General features: G+C 37.5%; 1 protein-coding gene across 6 annotated transcripts in view; it reads left to right on the forward strand.

Annotated features, from left to right (window-relative positions):
• Nucleotides 1-17627, forward strand: part of ANKRD12 (ankyrin repeat domain 12) — a 152124-nt gene that overhangs the window by 109443 nt on the left and 25054 nt on the right. For all 6 annotated transcript variants that reach the window (XM_027766498.1, XM_027766499.1, XM_006164020.3 and 3 more), the window contains one exon: nucleotides 9330-14038. In XM_027766498.1, the coding sequence (XP_027622299.1) occupies nucleotides 9330-14038 (4709 nt within the window). The remainder of the gene's footprint in view (nucleotides 1-9329; nucleotides 14039-17627) is intronic.

The raw sequence follows: 17627 nt of genomic DNA on the forward strand, positions 1-17627 counted from the left end.
TAAATATTTGTAAGTGACATGATGATTAAGAGAACCCATTTTTGGAGTTAGAGAAACTTGGGATTGAATGTTTACCTCTGTCACTTTATAGCTTTATGATCATGGATAGATTTAATATTATTAACATTATTATATAGTAATATTCTGAGCATATAAAAAAGTCACAGAGATAAGTGACATAGTTCATACAATTGCATAAATTCAGTATTTAAGTTTTTACCATGGCTTTTTTTTTTTTATTTAATTTGCCAGAGGGTGTATGCTCTCACGGGAGAGAGAGAGAGAAAGTGCCCTCTCAGGGGAAGGATGGTCATGTTGCCATTGCTTTTCCTTTATCGCTCTCTTTTCAGGATTTTGAGCATGTATATATATGCCCTTGGCGTGTTTCTCAAGCCACCAGATCTGGGACTCAAACTCTTCCATTGGACATGTGGGATCCAGCCATTTTAACCACCCACCACGGACTGGACTATGGCTTATTATTATTAAATAATTTCTTCCTGTTATTTAGTTGTAAACTCTCCCCCCACCACCTTTTTTTTTTTAATTGTTACATACTGGCACTAAAGTGTAGTTAGAAATGATCAAAGCTTATGTTATTGTGTCCTCCCCCCTTTCTTTATTTCTCCTCTCCCCGCCTTCCCCTCTCTTTTGAGGGGTACCAAAATATTTACACGAATGGTTTTCAGTGGTGACTGACGCTTTGTGTATAAAAATAGGAACTCAGACTGCGTTCTTTCCTTTCGCCTCTGCGACCACAGCCATGAGTATACTCAGGCTTCAGAAGATGCTTGCCTTTAGTGTCCTCCACTGTGGCACAAAGAAGGTCTGGTTGGACCCCAGTGAGACCAATCGAATTGCCAGTGCCAACTCCTGTCAGCAAATCTGGAAGCTGATCAAAGATGGGCTGATCATCCACAAGCCTGACTATCCATTCCCAGGATCAATGCCAGAAAAACACCTTGGCCTGCTGGAAGGATAGGAATATGGGCATGGTAAGCGACAGGGTGCAGCAGATGCCAAAATGCCAGAGAATGTGACCTGAATGAGGACAATGAGGATTCTGCACCATCTGCTCAGAAGATGCCATAAATCTAAGAAGATTGACCACCACGTGTATCATCCCCTGTACCTGAAGGTGAAAGGGAATGTGTTCAAGAACAAGCAGATTCTCATAGAGCACTTCCACAGGCTGAAGGCAGATAAGGGCCACAAGAGGCTCCTGGAAGACCAGACTGAGGCCCCCAGGTCTAAGAACAAGAACCAAGGAAGCAAGTAAGTTCCATGAGGAGTGCCTCCAGGCCAAGAAGGAAGAGATCATCAAGACTCTGTTCAGAGAGAAAGAGACCAAGAAATAAAGCTCCTCTATCTTGTCTGTACACCGTGGCACCAGCAATTACACAGATCACTGTTTAAATAAAATAAGCTGTGTGTATACACACACACGCACACATAGACTCCCCCAAACACTGATAGATTAAAATATTAGATACAAGAAAATACTTTTCTTGGTTCATTTCATTTCTCTCCCCATGTACCCTCTCATAAGTCTGTTTTTATACATTTCCATTGCTTACTTGAAAGACTGATGAGTTCTATTTTTCTTATTCTAAATGACCCCATCCATTGTAGCCTTGTAATAAGTGAACTATCTAGAGTTACCTTGAACCTTTTTTATCTTCAATCTTAAATTACAGAGTTAAACAAGTATGCAAAGTTGTGGGATCAAACTTTGACCTTTTTAAGTGAACATAACATGCTTTACTGTTGGTATTAAATATACATACTTTTTTTCTTTTTTTTGCCAGAGGCATGTGCTCTTGCCAGAGAGAAACAGGAAAAGCGAGAACCAAACTCCGCCCTTCCTGTGGGGTATGGCCACACCACAGTTCCTTCTTCATTTCTGCCTCCTTTTAGGATTTGGGGTATGCCCCCCCCACACACACACACACCCAGTATCTTCAGCATCTTTCTCAAGCCACCAGAACCGAGACTCAAACTGTGCAATCTAGCTGCCTTAACCATCATACCATAGGCTGGCCCATAAATTGTTTTAATTTACATTTTGCATTTCTTTCTTCCTAGGTAGTGAGTTAATATTTATCACATGCATGTTATCTTCCAAGGATATTCCAGGCACTTTACGTAAATTCATTAAATCCTCACAATAGCCCTGTGAATTTTAATCCCTAAAAACAGAGCAGAGATTTGAACTAGGGCTAATGCCAGAACCTATATACTTTTCCACTGCACCAGGCTGTTTGTTACTGAGTATTGCAAATTCAGAGTCATATGATTGTGATGTCAACATATAACTGAAATACGAATTTACATATTGTGTAATTATACCTATTATGAGTTATGCCATAACTGAGCCCTACTTCATGATGGTTTACTGTAACAATTTCTGTTTGGCAAAAAGGTGCTGAAAAAGAAATCTTTTTTTGTTTTGTTTTGTTTTGTTTTTTGCCATAGAGCCTACGTTAACTAAAACCCTTTAGTGAAAGAATACATTCTCATATATAACGTTTTCCTTAAAATGCACTTCCATGTTACTTGATTTCTGTACTCAAAATTAAGGAAATTTGATCCCACATGGCCAACCGTGTGATTCAATTCTCAGACTCAGCGGCTTAAAAATAAGGCCAATTGCTTATGTATATGTAACCAAGATCCTGAGAAGAGAATGGGAGAAGGGATTGCAGTGTGGCCGTCCCTCCAGTGGTTGATTTCTCACTTTCTGTCTATCTTTCTGTTACTCTCCAGCAAGCACATCCACCTTCTGGCCAGTTAAAAATAAAAAGAGATGGGCCAGTAGATGGCATAGTGGTTACATCACTCCCACATGGCTGATTACAGTTCAAGTCCCAGACCTGGTGGCTTGAAACTCAAGCTGGATGCTTGTGTGCATGCCCAAGATCCCAGGAGGAGAATGGAGGAAAAAGAAACGCGGTGTTGCCATCCTCCCAGGGGGTGATTTCTCACTTTCCCTCTCATTGTCTCTGTCTCCAGCGAGCACATGCACCCTAAAGCAAAAACCTCTTTAAAAAATAAAAAAATAAATGCTCCATATAAAAAGAGGCATGTCAGTACATGACATGTGAAAAATTCATGCTGTGTTGTGAAAGCCAACAGTAGCTCCTGAAGCAAATCCAATAGTGCTATGTGCTCACTGTGGCAGGTGGTATGGGAGGTGGATGACATGTGGATTAAATGTGGGCTACTACTTCAGAGTGCTGAGTTCAGAAGAGACTTACACAATGAATTTGACAGTACTAATTTAGTATTGATACCTGAATTCTGTATAAAATTATAGAGAAGGTAAATTAGTATTTGATGACTTTTTCTCCTCCTCTGCTCCTCTTACTGCGCAATAAGTTACCCGTACTTAATTTCTTACTTAGTAGCAAAATTTGATACTGTGCATTTCTGCAACACCAAGCATCTACTGTATGCTAGGCATTATGAGAGTTCTTAGGTACAAATTAGAGTTATATATATATGAAATATCTTTTGAATATATATTGGATCATCAAGAAAATCATGACTCATTTTGCATAGAAAAACTTCCTGATGACCTAATAGAAAACAGAAGCAAAACAGTTACAGCCACCTCAGTGGATGTTACCTTCCCTCCACGAGTCCCCAAAATTCCATAGGCAGACCTTTTTTCCCTCAGTAACCACACTCTCACCCCTCTCCCTCTCTGTGATACATTCTCTGCGTGCTGTAGATTTTAGGCAGATGCTATAATAAAGTAGTATACTTTTTATAAGTTTACAGGAAGCTAAAGGTGTGTGTGAGTGTGTTTATACACTTAATTAACCAGAATATGTAAAATGCATTGAGGATATTTTGGAAGCAGATAGCGTCTTTGCTTTTTCTGGGAAATGGATACTGTTTGACCTCCCATATCCCAGGGATCAGAATAATAGGGATAAAAATGCACACACACCTTTTAGAGTGGTTCCAAACCAGTAGTGTTCCCAAGGGTTGAGTGGGAGTTTAACTTTATCTCCTTTTAAACCACTTCACATAAGCATATAATCTAAGTAAATGCCATCGCAACGTACTCTCAAAACAAGCTCCCTGTCCATCATTCAGCAATCGATTACTACCCCTAAGTCCTTCCCATTTATAAACTTTTGAACTGTTCTGCTCCCTGATCATTGAAGTATATCCCTGTTAAGCAGATGGAAAATAATAAAGAGCAACAAAGCAATGCACATAAGTATGCCTGGAAGTTTGGGTGAGAAGTAGTATACTGATGTGTAATGTATGTGGCAAAGAGGGGAATGAAAGATGGTAGGCAAAGTAGAATGTACTTGAAATCAGAAAAAAGCACCCTAGGCTACATCCCTTACTAGGTAACCTTGGACAAGCTACTTAATGGCTCTGTTTGCCTAGCAAAAAGTAGAGTTCAATGAGTAATCGTAGTGAGTAGACTGTCAAGAGTTTGAAAAGTCATATACTGTCTTTGGATTTTTTATTTATCCTAGAGAGGAGAGCCTTCAGATGAGAAGAAACATAATATGATCTATAGTGCTGGCCACCTTGTGGTTTAAGGTACTGACCTAGATAAAATTATGATGAGAACTTGAGCTGAGACTGTGATTTTTGGTAATAGAATATAGATTTAACTAGAGAATAAAACCACAAACAGTTGGATTTGGAAGTTTAGTAACTGAGAGTATTGAAAGTGGCTCCTTGCTTTTAAATTCGAGTTAACTGAGTTGATGATTGTGCCATAGAGATGGGGAATACTCACTTAAGGCAGCAAGAGGACATAGTTGGGGAAGGGTAAGGAGTTTGTCTTGTTCTCTTACTGTCTTAACAAGGTACTTGAGACTAAATAATTTGTAAAGAAAAGAGATTTATTTTGCTCATGATTCTGGTGACTGGAAAGTCCAAAAGCCATGCCACTGGCATCTACTCAACTCTGGGGAGGATTGCATGCTACTTCACCCCATGGTGGGAAAATGGAAAGGCCTGCCGAAAGAGAAACATACTGGCAGCTGGCTTACTTTCTTTCAGCCTGATCTCAGGTTAGTTGACAATGCACACTAATCAAGAGCTAGAGGGAATCCGTCTATCTATTCATAAAAGATCTGTCCCCAAGTCCCAGACACCACCTACCTGCCACATTGAGTGTCCAGTTTCATAAATTTGAGTGAGGACACTCAAACCACAACAGAGCTGGATTACTTCAGTCTTGATTTTAAGGTGGTTGAAAGGAGTCCAGGAAGTTTGAGTTTATTTAGTTGAATTCCAGAGAAAAGGTGGGAGTTAAACTTGGATCTGACTATAAGGTTTTTAAATTTTCTTAGAGACAGATTTTTTTTAATTTTTATTTATTTATTTATTTTTTGCTATAGGGCGTGTGTACTCACTGGAGAGACAGAGATCAACAGACAAAAAGCGAGAAATCACCCCCCAGGGGGGGATGGCCACGCTGCAGTCCCATCTCCTCTCGGGATTTTGGGCATGCACTCACACGCACCCAGCATGAGTTTGAAGCTGCCAGTTCTAATACTTGAACCACAGTTGACCAACCATATAGGAGTCCAGTGATGTAACCATTACTCCATCTGCTGGCCCCCCTGACTTTTAAGTTTTTTAAGTTAAGACTTACACTTAGTTTTGTATCATCACCTACCCCCAACATATATGTGATAGTAATATAATGGTCGTTTCCTACAAATAGTTATTAATACAATTCAGTATATTCGTTAATATAACTCAAACCATGTTAAAAGTTCATTATCTACTGACTTTCTAATAGATTTGTGAAATGTAATTGTTTTGTCAAATGTTAACATGAGAATAGATGTCACTTATCATTTATGTCACTTCTGTCTTTGCTTATTATTTTAGAGAGATTTGGGGAAAGGGATTTATAGTGTATATTGTCATCTCCCTTTATTGGTTATGTCCACTTCATTTGATTGCTGTTTTATTTGAATGCTCTTTAAGAAAAGATGGAAATTTATAGTAGGCTCAGCAAGGAAGAAGTCAACCCTAAGAATAATACAGTTCAAATAGTATTTCATCCTTTAATTGTGACTAGTCTTAGTTGCAGATACCTGAAATTGCCTTGAAATGTGTAAGAGCAACTTCTAAATGTGTTAAAGTATACTTGCTAAATAATAAAATGGAGGGGCCCACAGATAGTGTAGCCAACCACAGTTTAAGCCCCAGACAGGGTGGTTTCAAACTCACACTGGGCACGTGTGTGTGCATGCCCAAGATCCCAGCAGAAGAAGGAATTGAAACGGTGGCCATCTTCCCTGGGTTGGTGGTTTACATTCTTCATGCCTCACTTAAGGGCTACTTCTCTGAGAAACCTAACTTTGATTCTCAAATTCTCATAAGCAGACCCTTTCCCAAGTGTATCTTGGAGATTTAGTATTTACTGCCATTTTAACAATTATGTATAACTGTTCAGCCTCTTGAGGAAGGATTGTTTTCTTTTCATCTTACCGACTTACAGTAGAGCTTAATAAATATTATCAAAGACTGATTCTAAGTATCAGTCATTGTCCTGGAATTTTATTGGTATATACAAAAGAAAACTAATTCCTAAATTCAGTAAAAACTAATAATCCAATGAGAAGTGGAATTTAAATAGAAAGTTAAATATAAGCCATTAAAAATGAAATATATGACCCAACTATAGTGGCTTAGATGGTAAGATGCCACCACAAGATACTGGGACTACATGGGAGGCCCTGGTTCAGATCCCGGATTGACCTGAATATGCCAGGTATATATGACTGTGGTTGTGGCTGACTAGGGCAAGAATTAATATAGTGAGACTATCAAGAGTGTGTGTGTCTGTGTCTCTCAAGAAATAAACTTTAAAATATATATATATTAGAAAACTGCAAGTGGAGATGTGTTCTCAAGACCAAATTGTAAATAAGATAGTAATAAAAGAAAAAAATACTTGTAAAAATGCATATTCTTTGATGCATTCAATTAAGAACCAAAATAAATTCTGGTTCCAAAATAGGTGTTTCTTTAGGCAGCATAAAGTTCTGAAGTTTTGAGGCTATGTATTACAATATTAATAATAGCAAATGGAGAACATTTTTATTATTTGTGAAAAAGCTAATTTCAAGTGTTCATATTTATTGGGACTGGCAGGTGGCATGGTAGTTAGGGGCACTGGACTCCCCACATGGCCAACTGCAGTTCGAGTGCTGGACCTGGCAACTTTCTCTGTCTCTTTCTCTCACTCTGTCCCTCTCTGCTCAAATTGAAATAAGTAAATAAATCAATTAAATAAATAAATGAAGTTAAATTAAATAATTCTTTTTTAAAAAGTGTTCTTCATTCTATGTCAGAGTAAAACTAGGTCACTCATTGACACTTTATAGTTAGGTTGTCTTAGAATATTACCACATTCGGTTAAAAAAATAAATATATTATCACTCAGAGATCCTACTACAGTGCCAGGTACCTTGAAGACATTCAAAAATTCTTCTAAAATAATGAATTTTTATGTGAAGAGACTATTTGGGAGCTAGATTACTTAAAGGAAGTGTAAAATATTGGGTCACCAAGAAAGTCATGACTCATTTTTGCATAGGAAAATACATCAGTATAACAATGATTTTCCCACTGACCTAATAATTAAATGTGTAATTTTAAGACTCCTAAATATTTAGCAAATGAGTTGGGTTTTTTTTTTCCCTCTTGATCAGAGGATTTTACTTTCTTTCCCCTGCACTGAGTGTTTTTTCTTTTTCTTTAGTTAGAGACCCCATGTATACGTCTCAACTGGGAAAAGATGAACAACTTGGGAAGAGGAAAGAAAATACTTTTAAAAAGGGACTAGCAGTTGGTGTAATGGCTATGTCGCTGGACTCCCATGAAGTCAACCACGGGTCAAGTCCCAGACCTGGTGGCTTAAACTCATGCCTAGCACATGTGCATATGTGCCCAAGATCCTGAGAGGAGAATGAAGGAGAAGGGATTGTGGTGTGGCCATCCCTCCTAAGGGGTGATTTCTCAATTTCTGTCTCTCTGTCTGTCTCTTTCTGGCGGGCTCATGCACCCTATAACAAAAACCTCTCCAGAAAAAAAAAAAAAGAAAGAAAGAAAAAAAATATTAAAAAAAAAAAAAAGAATGGATATGGTAGTTAAGACACTGGATCCCATATGGCCAACTAAAGTTTGAGTCCCAGACCAAGAGCTTGAAAAACATGCCGGGCACTTGTGCATGTGTGCCCCAAATCCCGAGAGGACAGTGGGAAAGGGGATTGCAGCATGGTCACCCTCCTGAGAGTGTTTTCTCATTTTCCTTCCCTTGTCTCCCTCCAGCCAGTGTACACATCCTGGAGCCAGAAAACTACAAAAAAACTAATAAAAAATTTTAAAAAGTTTACAGCAACATTATTCATGGTAGCTAAAAAACAGCAACATTCCTACTGTCCATCAACTGAGAACTGAATAAACAAAATATGATATATTCATACAATACTCAGCCATTAAAAAAAGATATTAAATAGAATCTAGCAAGACTTTGACTATATTTATACAACAGCTTAGATTCAGTGTCATAAAACTAAATTTTATGTCCTTAAAAATAGTAGTAAAAATTGAGCCCATTATTTTACCTGTTGTTCTAAAACATGTATTAGTGTCAAGTCTAAATTATGGATTAGAAAACTAAGGAACTGAGCAACTATTTTCAAATTTTTGTGTATCTGTTCAGTTTATCTGTTGCAGCCTTGATTACATACTCATGGTTTATATTTCCTATTTTAATTTTTTCCCCAAATAGTCATATTTCTGGTATGATTAAAACAATTCACCTTTATTTAAATTATTTTTCTCTATTAAAATCACATGATCCATTATAATTTTACTAATAAATATCCCAAAACACCTAAGACAATTTATGATACTTACTTTACAAACCCTTTTAGTTAATGGTTCCTAATCTTTTTTGAATCAATGACTGTTATTTCAGTTTAATATTCTTTTTCTAGAGGAAAGGTATGTATGCAAAATTTGACAGAACATTTTATTAATTATTTCTCTTGAATCTTAAGTTATGAACTTTTGCTTTGTAGTATATATTCATATATCCTGTATTACAAATTTAATATATTGTGTCCTTTTAGAAGCATCAGAGGATATTCTCCTAAAGTAGACTTTCTGTGATACTGATTCTACAACACTATAGCAGTTTCTATATTTCTATTGTGTTACATAACCATAAATCCGAAATAATTTTGTCTGAGTCATTTGAAGTATTTGCCGTATGAGCTCTATTTTTCTGACAATCATTTTGATCAACAATGGATTTTCTTTTATTTCAGATTCTGAAGAGGCTCAGTCTGTAAATCCTTCTAGTGTTGATGAAAACATAGACTCTGAAACAGAGAAAGACTCTCTCATCTGTGAAAGTAAACAAATACTTCCCTGTAAAGCACCTCTTCCATCTGCCCTTGATGAGTATGAGTTCAAAGATGACGATGATGAAGAAATAAATAAAATGATTGATGACAGGCATATTCTTAGGAAAGAACAACGAAAAGAAAATGAATCTGAAGCAGAAAAGAATAGTTTATTTGTAAAACAAGAGAAAGCCTTCTATTCTAAATCATTTAAAAGTAAAAAACAGAAGCCTTCCCGGGTTTTGTATTCAAGTACTGAAAGTTCTGATGATGAAGTTCTTCAGAACAAAAAAGTTTCTGCTCCATGTTCTGCTCCTGAAACATCAAATTCTGATGCACAAACCAAAAAGGAGTATGTAGTTTCAAGTGAACACAAACAGAAAGGCAAAGTTAAAAGAAAATTAAAAAACCAAAACAAAAATAAAGAGAACCAAGAGCTGAAGCAAGAAAAAGAGGGGAAAGAAAATACCAGAGTAGCAAACTTGACAGTTAATACTGCACAAGATTGTTCAGAAAAGACCAGAGAGGAGGGAAATTTTAGGAAATCTTTTAGCCCTAAAGATGATACTTCATTGCATTTATTTCACATTTCAACTGGTAAATCTCCCAAACATTCTTGTGGTTTAAGTGAAAAACAGTCAACCTCACTAAAACAAGAACATGCTAAAACTTGTTTATCACCAGGAAGTTCTGAAATGTCATTACAACCTGACCTTGTTCGGTTTGATAATGCAGAATCCGAATTCTTGCCTGAAAGTTCAAGTGTAAAATCTTGTAAACATAAGGAAAAAAACAAACATCAGAAAGATTTCCACTTAGAATTTGGTGAAAAATCAAATGCCAAAGTTAAAGATGAAGAACATAGTCCAACATTTGAAAATTCAGAATGTACCCTTAAAAAAATGGATAAAGAGGGTAAAACTTTAAAAAAACATAAATTAAAACATAAAGAACGAGAAAAAGAAAAGCATAAAAAAGAAATCGAAGGTGAAAAGGAAAAATATAAAAATAAAGATGGTGTTAAAGAACTACAGAGAAGTGTGGAATTTGATAGAGAATTTTGGAAAGAGAACTTTTTTAAAAGTGATGAAACTGAGGACCTATTTCTAAATATGGAACATGAGTCCCTAATGTTAGGGAAAAAATCAAAGTTGGAAAAAAACATAAAAGATGATAAATCAGCCAAAGAAAAGCATATCTCAAAAGAGAGAAACTTTAGAGAAGAACGAGAAAAGATTAAAAAGGAAAATGAGAAATCTTTCAGGGAAGAAAAACTTAAAGATCTCAAAGAAGAAAGAGAGAATGTACCCACAGATAAAGAACTAGAACTCAGTTCTTTGGGTGTAAGTGCCAATGAGGACTCTATCGTGGTACATTCAGTGGAAAAGGAAATAGACATTGAAAAACAAGAAAAGCATATAAAAGAAAGTAAGGAAAGATCCGAAAAGCGATTCCAAATTAAAGAAAAAGACATTGAGAAGACTGAAAGGAAAAACTGTGAAAAAGAGAAAAAGATAAAACATGAGCATAAGTCAGAAAAAGACAAATTAGAGCTTAGTGAATGTACTGACAGAATGAAAGAAAAGGACAAGCTATATTCACATCACACAGAAAAATGCCATAAGGAAGGTGAGAAGATCAAAAACATTACTATTATTAAAAAAACTGATGACCGAGATAAAAGTAGAGAAAAGATGGACAGAAAACATGACAAAGAAAAACCTGAAAGAGAAAGACATCTAGTGGAAAGTAAAGAAAAGCACTTGACAGAGAAAAGAAATAAATCAGATAATATTGAGTATATTAAATCAGAAAAAGGCAAAAATAAAGAAAAAGACAGGGAGGTAGATAAAAAGGAAAAATCTAGAGATAAAGAAAGTGTAAATATAACTAACTCCAAACACTTACAGGAAGAAAAAAAGTCGAGTATAGTAGAGAGTTGTAAAGCACAACATGAAAAAACCTTATCCCTTAAAGAAAAAACAAAAGATGAACCCTTGAAAATTCCAGATGGAAAAGAGAAAGATAAAAAAGATAAAGATATAGATAGATACAAAGAACGAGACAAACATAAAGATAAAACCCAACCAAATAGTTTACTCAAACTAAAATCTGAAGCAGATAAGCCTAAACCTAAGTCATCACCAGCATCAAAAGATGCTCGCCCTAAAGAAAAGAGGTTAGTGAATGATGATTTAATGCAGACTAGTTTTGAACGAATGCTAAGCCTTAAAGACCTAGAAATAGAACAGTGGCATAAAAAACATAAGGAAAAAATTAAGCAAAAAGAAAAGGAACGATTGAGAAATCGCAGTTGTTTAGAACTTAAGGTAAAAGATAAAGAAAAAAAACATGCACTAACTGAATCCAAAAATAAAGAACTTACTAGGTCAAAGAGTTCAGAGTTGACTGATGCTTATAACAAGGAGAAAGTGTCTAAAGATGCTGTAAGTAATAGATCACAATCTGTCGACACCAAAAATACAGTGAATTTAGGGAAATCATCATTTGTCTCAGATAATAGCGTAAATAGGTCTCCTAGATCAGAAAGTGAGAAACCAGGTCTTAGCTCCAGATCTGTGTCCATGATTTCTGTTGCTAGTTCAGAAGATTCTTGCCATACTACAGTGACTACCCCAAGGCCTCCAGTTGAGTATGATTCTGACTTTATGTTAGAGGGTTCAGAGTCCCAAATGTCCTTTTCCCAGTCACCTTTTTTGCCAGTTGCTAAATCTCCTGCCCTTCATGAAAGGGAATTGGATAGCTTAGCTGAACTACCAGAGCGTATTAAACCACAGTATGCAAGCAGACTTCCAACATCCCATCTCAGGTCGTCATCTGTAGAAGATGTTAAATTAATTATAAATGAGGGGAGACCTGCTGTAGAAGTGCGAAGATGTAGCATGCCATCTGTCATTTGTGAACATACAAAGCAGTTCCAAACCATAGCAGAAGAAAGCAATCAAGGTAGCTACTTAGCTGTGCCAAGAGATTTTTGTTCTTCTCCAAAACCTGAGGTATCCTTAAATGTGCCTGAAAGAGACCTTTCAAATGTGTCTACCATACATTCCAGTTTTGCAGCCTCTCCAACTAGATCTGTGAACAGCAAATACATTTCAGCTGATCTAAATGTTATCAGGAGTACTGCTGCAATGGGCACTTTAGTGGACAGTCCTGTGCCTTTAGAGTCATCTAATCAAGTTGGTGTTATCCAAAATAAATCATGGGAAATTCCTGTTGATAGGCTGGAGTCATTAAGCACCAGTGACTTTATCTGCCCTAATTCTAGTACACCAGATCAAGATTCCTCCATTCAAGGTGTTTGTAATTCTGAAAACAAAATGTTGAAGGAGCAGAATGCTGATTTTTTGTCCCTGCCCCAGACTGAACTGCCAGGAAATTCCTGTGCTCAGGATCCAGCATCCTTTCTGCCTTCACAGCAACCTTGCTCTTTTCCCAGCCAGTCACTTTCAGATGCTGAATCTATTTCTAAACATATGTCTTTGTCGTATGTTGTCAATCAAGAACCAGTTACTTTGCAACAGAAAAACGCAGTTCAGATTGTCAGTTCTGTTTTAGATACTGATACTGAATCTATAAAAGATACAGAAAATACTTTTGTCCTAGCAGACGTTCAAAAGACAGATACCTTTGTCCCACTATACTCTGAAAGCACTGTTCAAGAACCATCACCAAGCTTTGATAAGACTGACACTTTACAATCAGAAAAGGATTTTAATGGAAGTGATGCCTCTTCCCAGCTAAATACACATTATTCATTTAGTAAGGTAACTTATAAGTCTTCCAACAGCCATGAAGTTGAGAATAACACAACAGATATTCAGGTTATTTCACGTGAAAGAGAAGGCAAATTGGAAAGTATGGTTTTAACTCATTTGAGTAAGTGTGATTCCGATTTATGTGAAATTAATGTGGTGGTGCCAAAAGAAAACCTAAATGAACAAGATAATCCAAAACTTTGTCCTGAAAGTGAAAAATGTTTGCTTTCCATCGAAGATGATGAATCTCAGCAGAGCACTTTATCAAGTCTGGAAAACCATTCACAGCAGTCAGCTCAACCAGAAATGCATAAATATAGCCAGTTGGTTAAAGTAGAATTAGAAGAAAATACTGAAGATGATAAAATTGAAAATCAAATTCCTCAAAGACTGACTAGAAACAAAGCAAATACAATGGCAAATCAGAGCAAACAGATTCTTGCTGGCTGTGCAGTGTTAACCGAAAAAGACAGTGAATCTTCATCTCCTAGAGGAAGAATAAGATTAACTGAAGAAGATGATCCTCAAATTCACCATCCACGGAAAAGGAAAGTGTCACGTGTACCTCAGCCTGTGCAAGTGAGTCCGTCTTTACTACAAGCGAAAGAGAAAACTCAGCAATCTCTGGCAGCCATTGTAGATTCTCTGAAGCTAGATGAGATTCAGCCATACAGTTCAGAGAGAGCAAATCCATATTTTGAATATTTGCACATAAGAAAAAAAATTGAAGAAAAGCGCAAATTATTGTGTAGTGTTATTCCTCAAGCACCTCAGTATTATGATGAATATGTAACATTTAATGGATCATATCTCCTGGATGGAAATCCCTTAAGCAAGATTTGTATTCCCACAGTAAGTAACATCATCACTTAATATACATCTGCAGTGTTATCAAGTAGAAGTATGATGCAAGTCACATAATATAATTTTAAATTTTTCAGTAGCCACATTTTAAAAATGAAAAAGAAACAGGTAAGGGGCCAGCAGATGGCATAGCAATTACGTCTCTGGACTCCCACATGGCCAACCATGGTTTGAGTTCTGGACCCAGTGGCTTGAAAATCATGCCAGGTGCACGTGCATTCATGCCCAAGATCCTGGGGAGGAGGATGGAAGAGAAGGGATTGCAGTGTGCCCATCCCCCTTGGGGGGGGGTGAGTTCTTTACCTCTCACTGTCTGTCTGTCTCTCACTCTGGCGAGTGTACATGCCCTAAAGCAAAAGAAACCTCTTTTTAAAAAAAAAAAAAAATGAACCAGCAGGTAGCATAATGTTTATGTCGCTGGACTCCCACATAGTCAACCGCGGTTCCCAGACCTGTTGATTAAAACTCAGGCAGGGTGCACATACATGTGTGCCAAAAAATCCCAAGAAGAGAATGGCTAAGAAGGTATTGTGACGTAGCCATCCCCTTGTGTGGAGGGCGCTGCATTGGGTGATCTATACGGGAGCCATTTTGAGAGCTATCCGCCATCTTGGGAAACCTTTGGGTTTCACTTCCTCATCGAGCAAACCTTTTCTCAGAAATCATATGACCAACCGTTCTTCCTGCAGGGCAGATAGGTTTCTAGGCAACGAGACCCTTGGAGGGTGATTTTTTGCTTGCTTTCTGTCTCTCCAGCGAGTGCATATATGTTATAGCAAAAATGTCTCTTAAAAAGGGGGGGAAGAGTTAAGTAATAAATATTTAGCCCGGTACATCAAAAATGCTATTTCAACATATAATTAATATAGAAAAATTGAGATGTTTTACTACTTTAATATTGTAGTCATTGAAATCTGATGAGGAGCCAGCCAGTGGTATCAGATGGGCACCATTTCAGAAAGTGCTCAATATCCAGCCAGTTAAGGTGCCCGGATCCCATAGCCAACTGCATGGTTCAAGTCCTGGACCCAGTGACTTGAAAAACACTCCAGAGGGGCCAGCTGGTGACTTGGTGGTTAAAGATATCGGACTCCCACGTGACTGACTGTGGTTCAAGTCTGGGACCTAGCAGCTTGTTTTCTCACTTTCTCTTTCTCTCTCTCTCTGTCTTTCTCTGCTCAAATTTAATAATAGTAAATAAAATAAGTATTTTAAAAAAGAAAAACATTCCAGACACGTTTGTGTATGCTCCCAAAATCCCAAGAGGAGAATGGAGAAGAAGGGATTATGTGGTGGCCATCCTTCCTAGGGATGGGAGGGTGCTTTCCCACTTACCCTCTCTCTCTCCCCTGAGAGCACACATGTGCTACAGCAAAATTTTAAAAAGAAAAATCTGGTATGTTTACAGCATGTCTCAGTTCAGACTAGCACCATTTCAGAAAGTCCTCAATAACCATATGTAGCTAGTGGCTCCATAATTGGATAACACAGGTCTGTGGGTTGTGTGTGTGTGTGTGGTTTTTTCTCTTACCAGCTTTTCCTTTTGTTTCTGAAAAGGTATGCTTTTATTTGAAGGCTAGTGCATCTATTTATGCTTTTGAGCCCATTCCTTCCAAACTTCTCTGGAAACTTCCTGTATTAAAATGCTGTTTTTACTAGCTTATTTTTTTTTTCACTTTCTCCCCACCATTGGATTTTTACCTACCACTCAGAATATATTTGGGTCTTCTCAATCTTAGAGAGAAAAAGTCGCCCCTTGTTATGCCAGCTTGTCGAGATCAGCCTGCCTTTCTCTCCTTCACTGCCACACTTTGGAAAGGAGTCTGTGCATAATGGTCTCTCCATCTCAACTTCCTATTTATGTCTTACCCATTATGCACTGGCACTTATCACCTGTGAGCTCATAATGGTCATATTCATTGGCCTTTTCACTTTTTCCAGTTTGATCTGTTAAATTTGATACTATGAGTATCTGGCTCTTCATAAAATCCTCCCCTTCCTGGTTTTTTAATTATGATGCTTTCTTCTGGTTCCTCTGGCTCACTAATACTTTTCACTCTCTTTCAGTGGTTCCTTTTTCCACCCACTTGTCAAACATGAGTCCTCTAGTGATCCATTCTTCAGTCAGCTTGTTCTGTGTGTTCTCCAAATGTGGAAATGTAGAATCTGTTTCTGTGATTTCAGGAGTCTTCCAGGCACCCTCTAGTCCCCCAAAATTCTTAACCACATCGTCTCTGTTAACCTCCAGAATTGAATATAGGTGTCCTCTGGCCATCATCATCTAAATGTTCTTCAGACACCTTGTCATAGATTGGTCCCCTCAGCAAGCAGATTGTAAGGTTGTGTGCAAGAGATTTATTGGTGAGTGCCATCAGGAATAAGTAAGTTTATGAGAGAAACAACTCAGGGAGGGAGTATGCCTTGGCTATTTTTTTTTTATATAATTATTTACCTTTATTTTTAATTTGACCAGAGAGGGACAGAGAGAGAGATTGAGAAAGAAAGTGAGAAAGCAAGCCACCAGGTCCAGGATTTGAACCATAGTCAGCCACCTGCCAGCCACTACAAGCTAATTCTTAGAGAACTTCAGTGAGAGTTGTAGGCTACCAGCACTCCCAGTAACTGGGGGTGAATGCCTCATTCCTGCACCAAGACCTTAAACTTAACATATACCTAAGGAATTATTTAGTCCTTACTTCCTCAGTAACAAATTTGCATTCATTAGTGATGACACCTATGTAGTAAATGATAAGTCACCAAATTCTGACTATACTACCTTAGCTCAACAGTGAGCATCATAATTGCCATATCCTTTGGCCTCTTTTCATTGGCTATCTCAGAACTGTTTTCAAAATATGTACCTAATCTATGGACTGCCTTTCTTTAAAACCCTCATTATATCTTATTTAGATGATTGGAGCAACTTTTAAGTTTTTATTTTGGTCTCTTTTGGCTGGAGTATTCTGTTTTTGTTATATTTCTGTTTTATTATTTTCTTTTATTGTGAGAGAGTGCATTCACTCACCAGAGAAAAAGAAAGCATTCCCCAGTGAGACAAGTTATGCTGCAATCCTTTTCCCTCTATTTCTTTGTCCTATCAGGACTTTGGGGACACACATGCACACACTTTATGTGTTTTCCAAGTTACTGGGGCTAGAATTTGAACCACAGTTGGCCATGTGGGATCTGGATCTCCCTACCAGTGAGCCACTAGAAACTGGCCCAGTATTTCTATTCATTTTATAATTATAAGCCGTTTCTTTATTTTAATACCTAAGCTGTGATTCACTGACTTCCCAGTACTTACAGCTTAAAAACTAATTCTTAAGTGTGGCATAAGCGTACATTTCACAATTTGACCATAGTCTACCTCTCTTTTTCAGTACTTGCAAAGTCACAGTATCTCAGCTGAAACTGAATTTACTCTTCTGCAGAAATCTCTCATTCATCACCTTGATACTTGTGCCATGCCATTCCTTTTACCTGAGCTATTCTCTCAAGACCCCCTTCATCTTTTTCCATGCCTTTGTTCCATAGTGAGGTCACCTCTGCGGGAAGCCTTGCCAAAGCAGAACTG

This window comes from Tupaia chinensis, unplaced genomic scaffold (assembly GCF_000334495.1).
Source record: "Tupaia chinensis unplaced genomic scaffold, TupChi_1.0 Scaffold143584_1, whole genome shotgun sequence".
Classification (NCBI taxonomy): domain Eukaryota; kingdom Metazoa; phylum Chordata; class Mammalia; order Scandentia; family Tupaiidae; genus Tupaia; species Tupaia belangeri.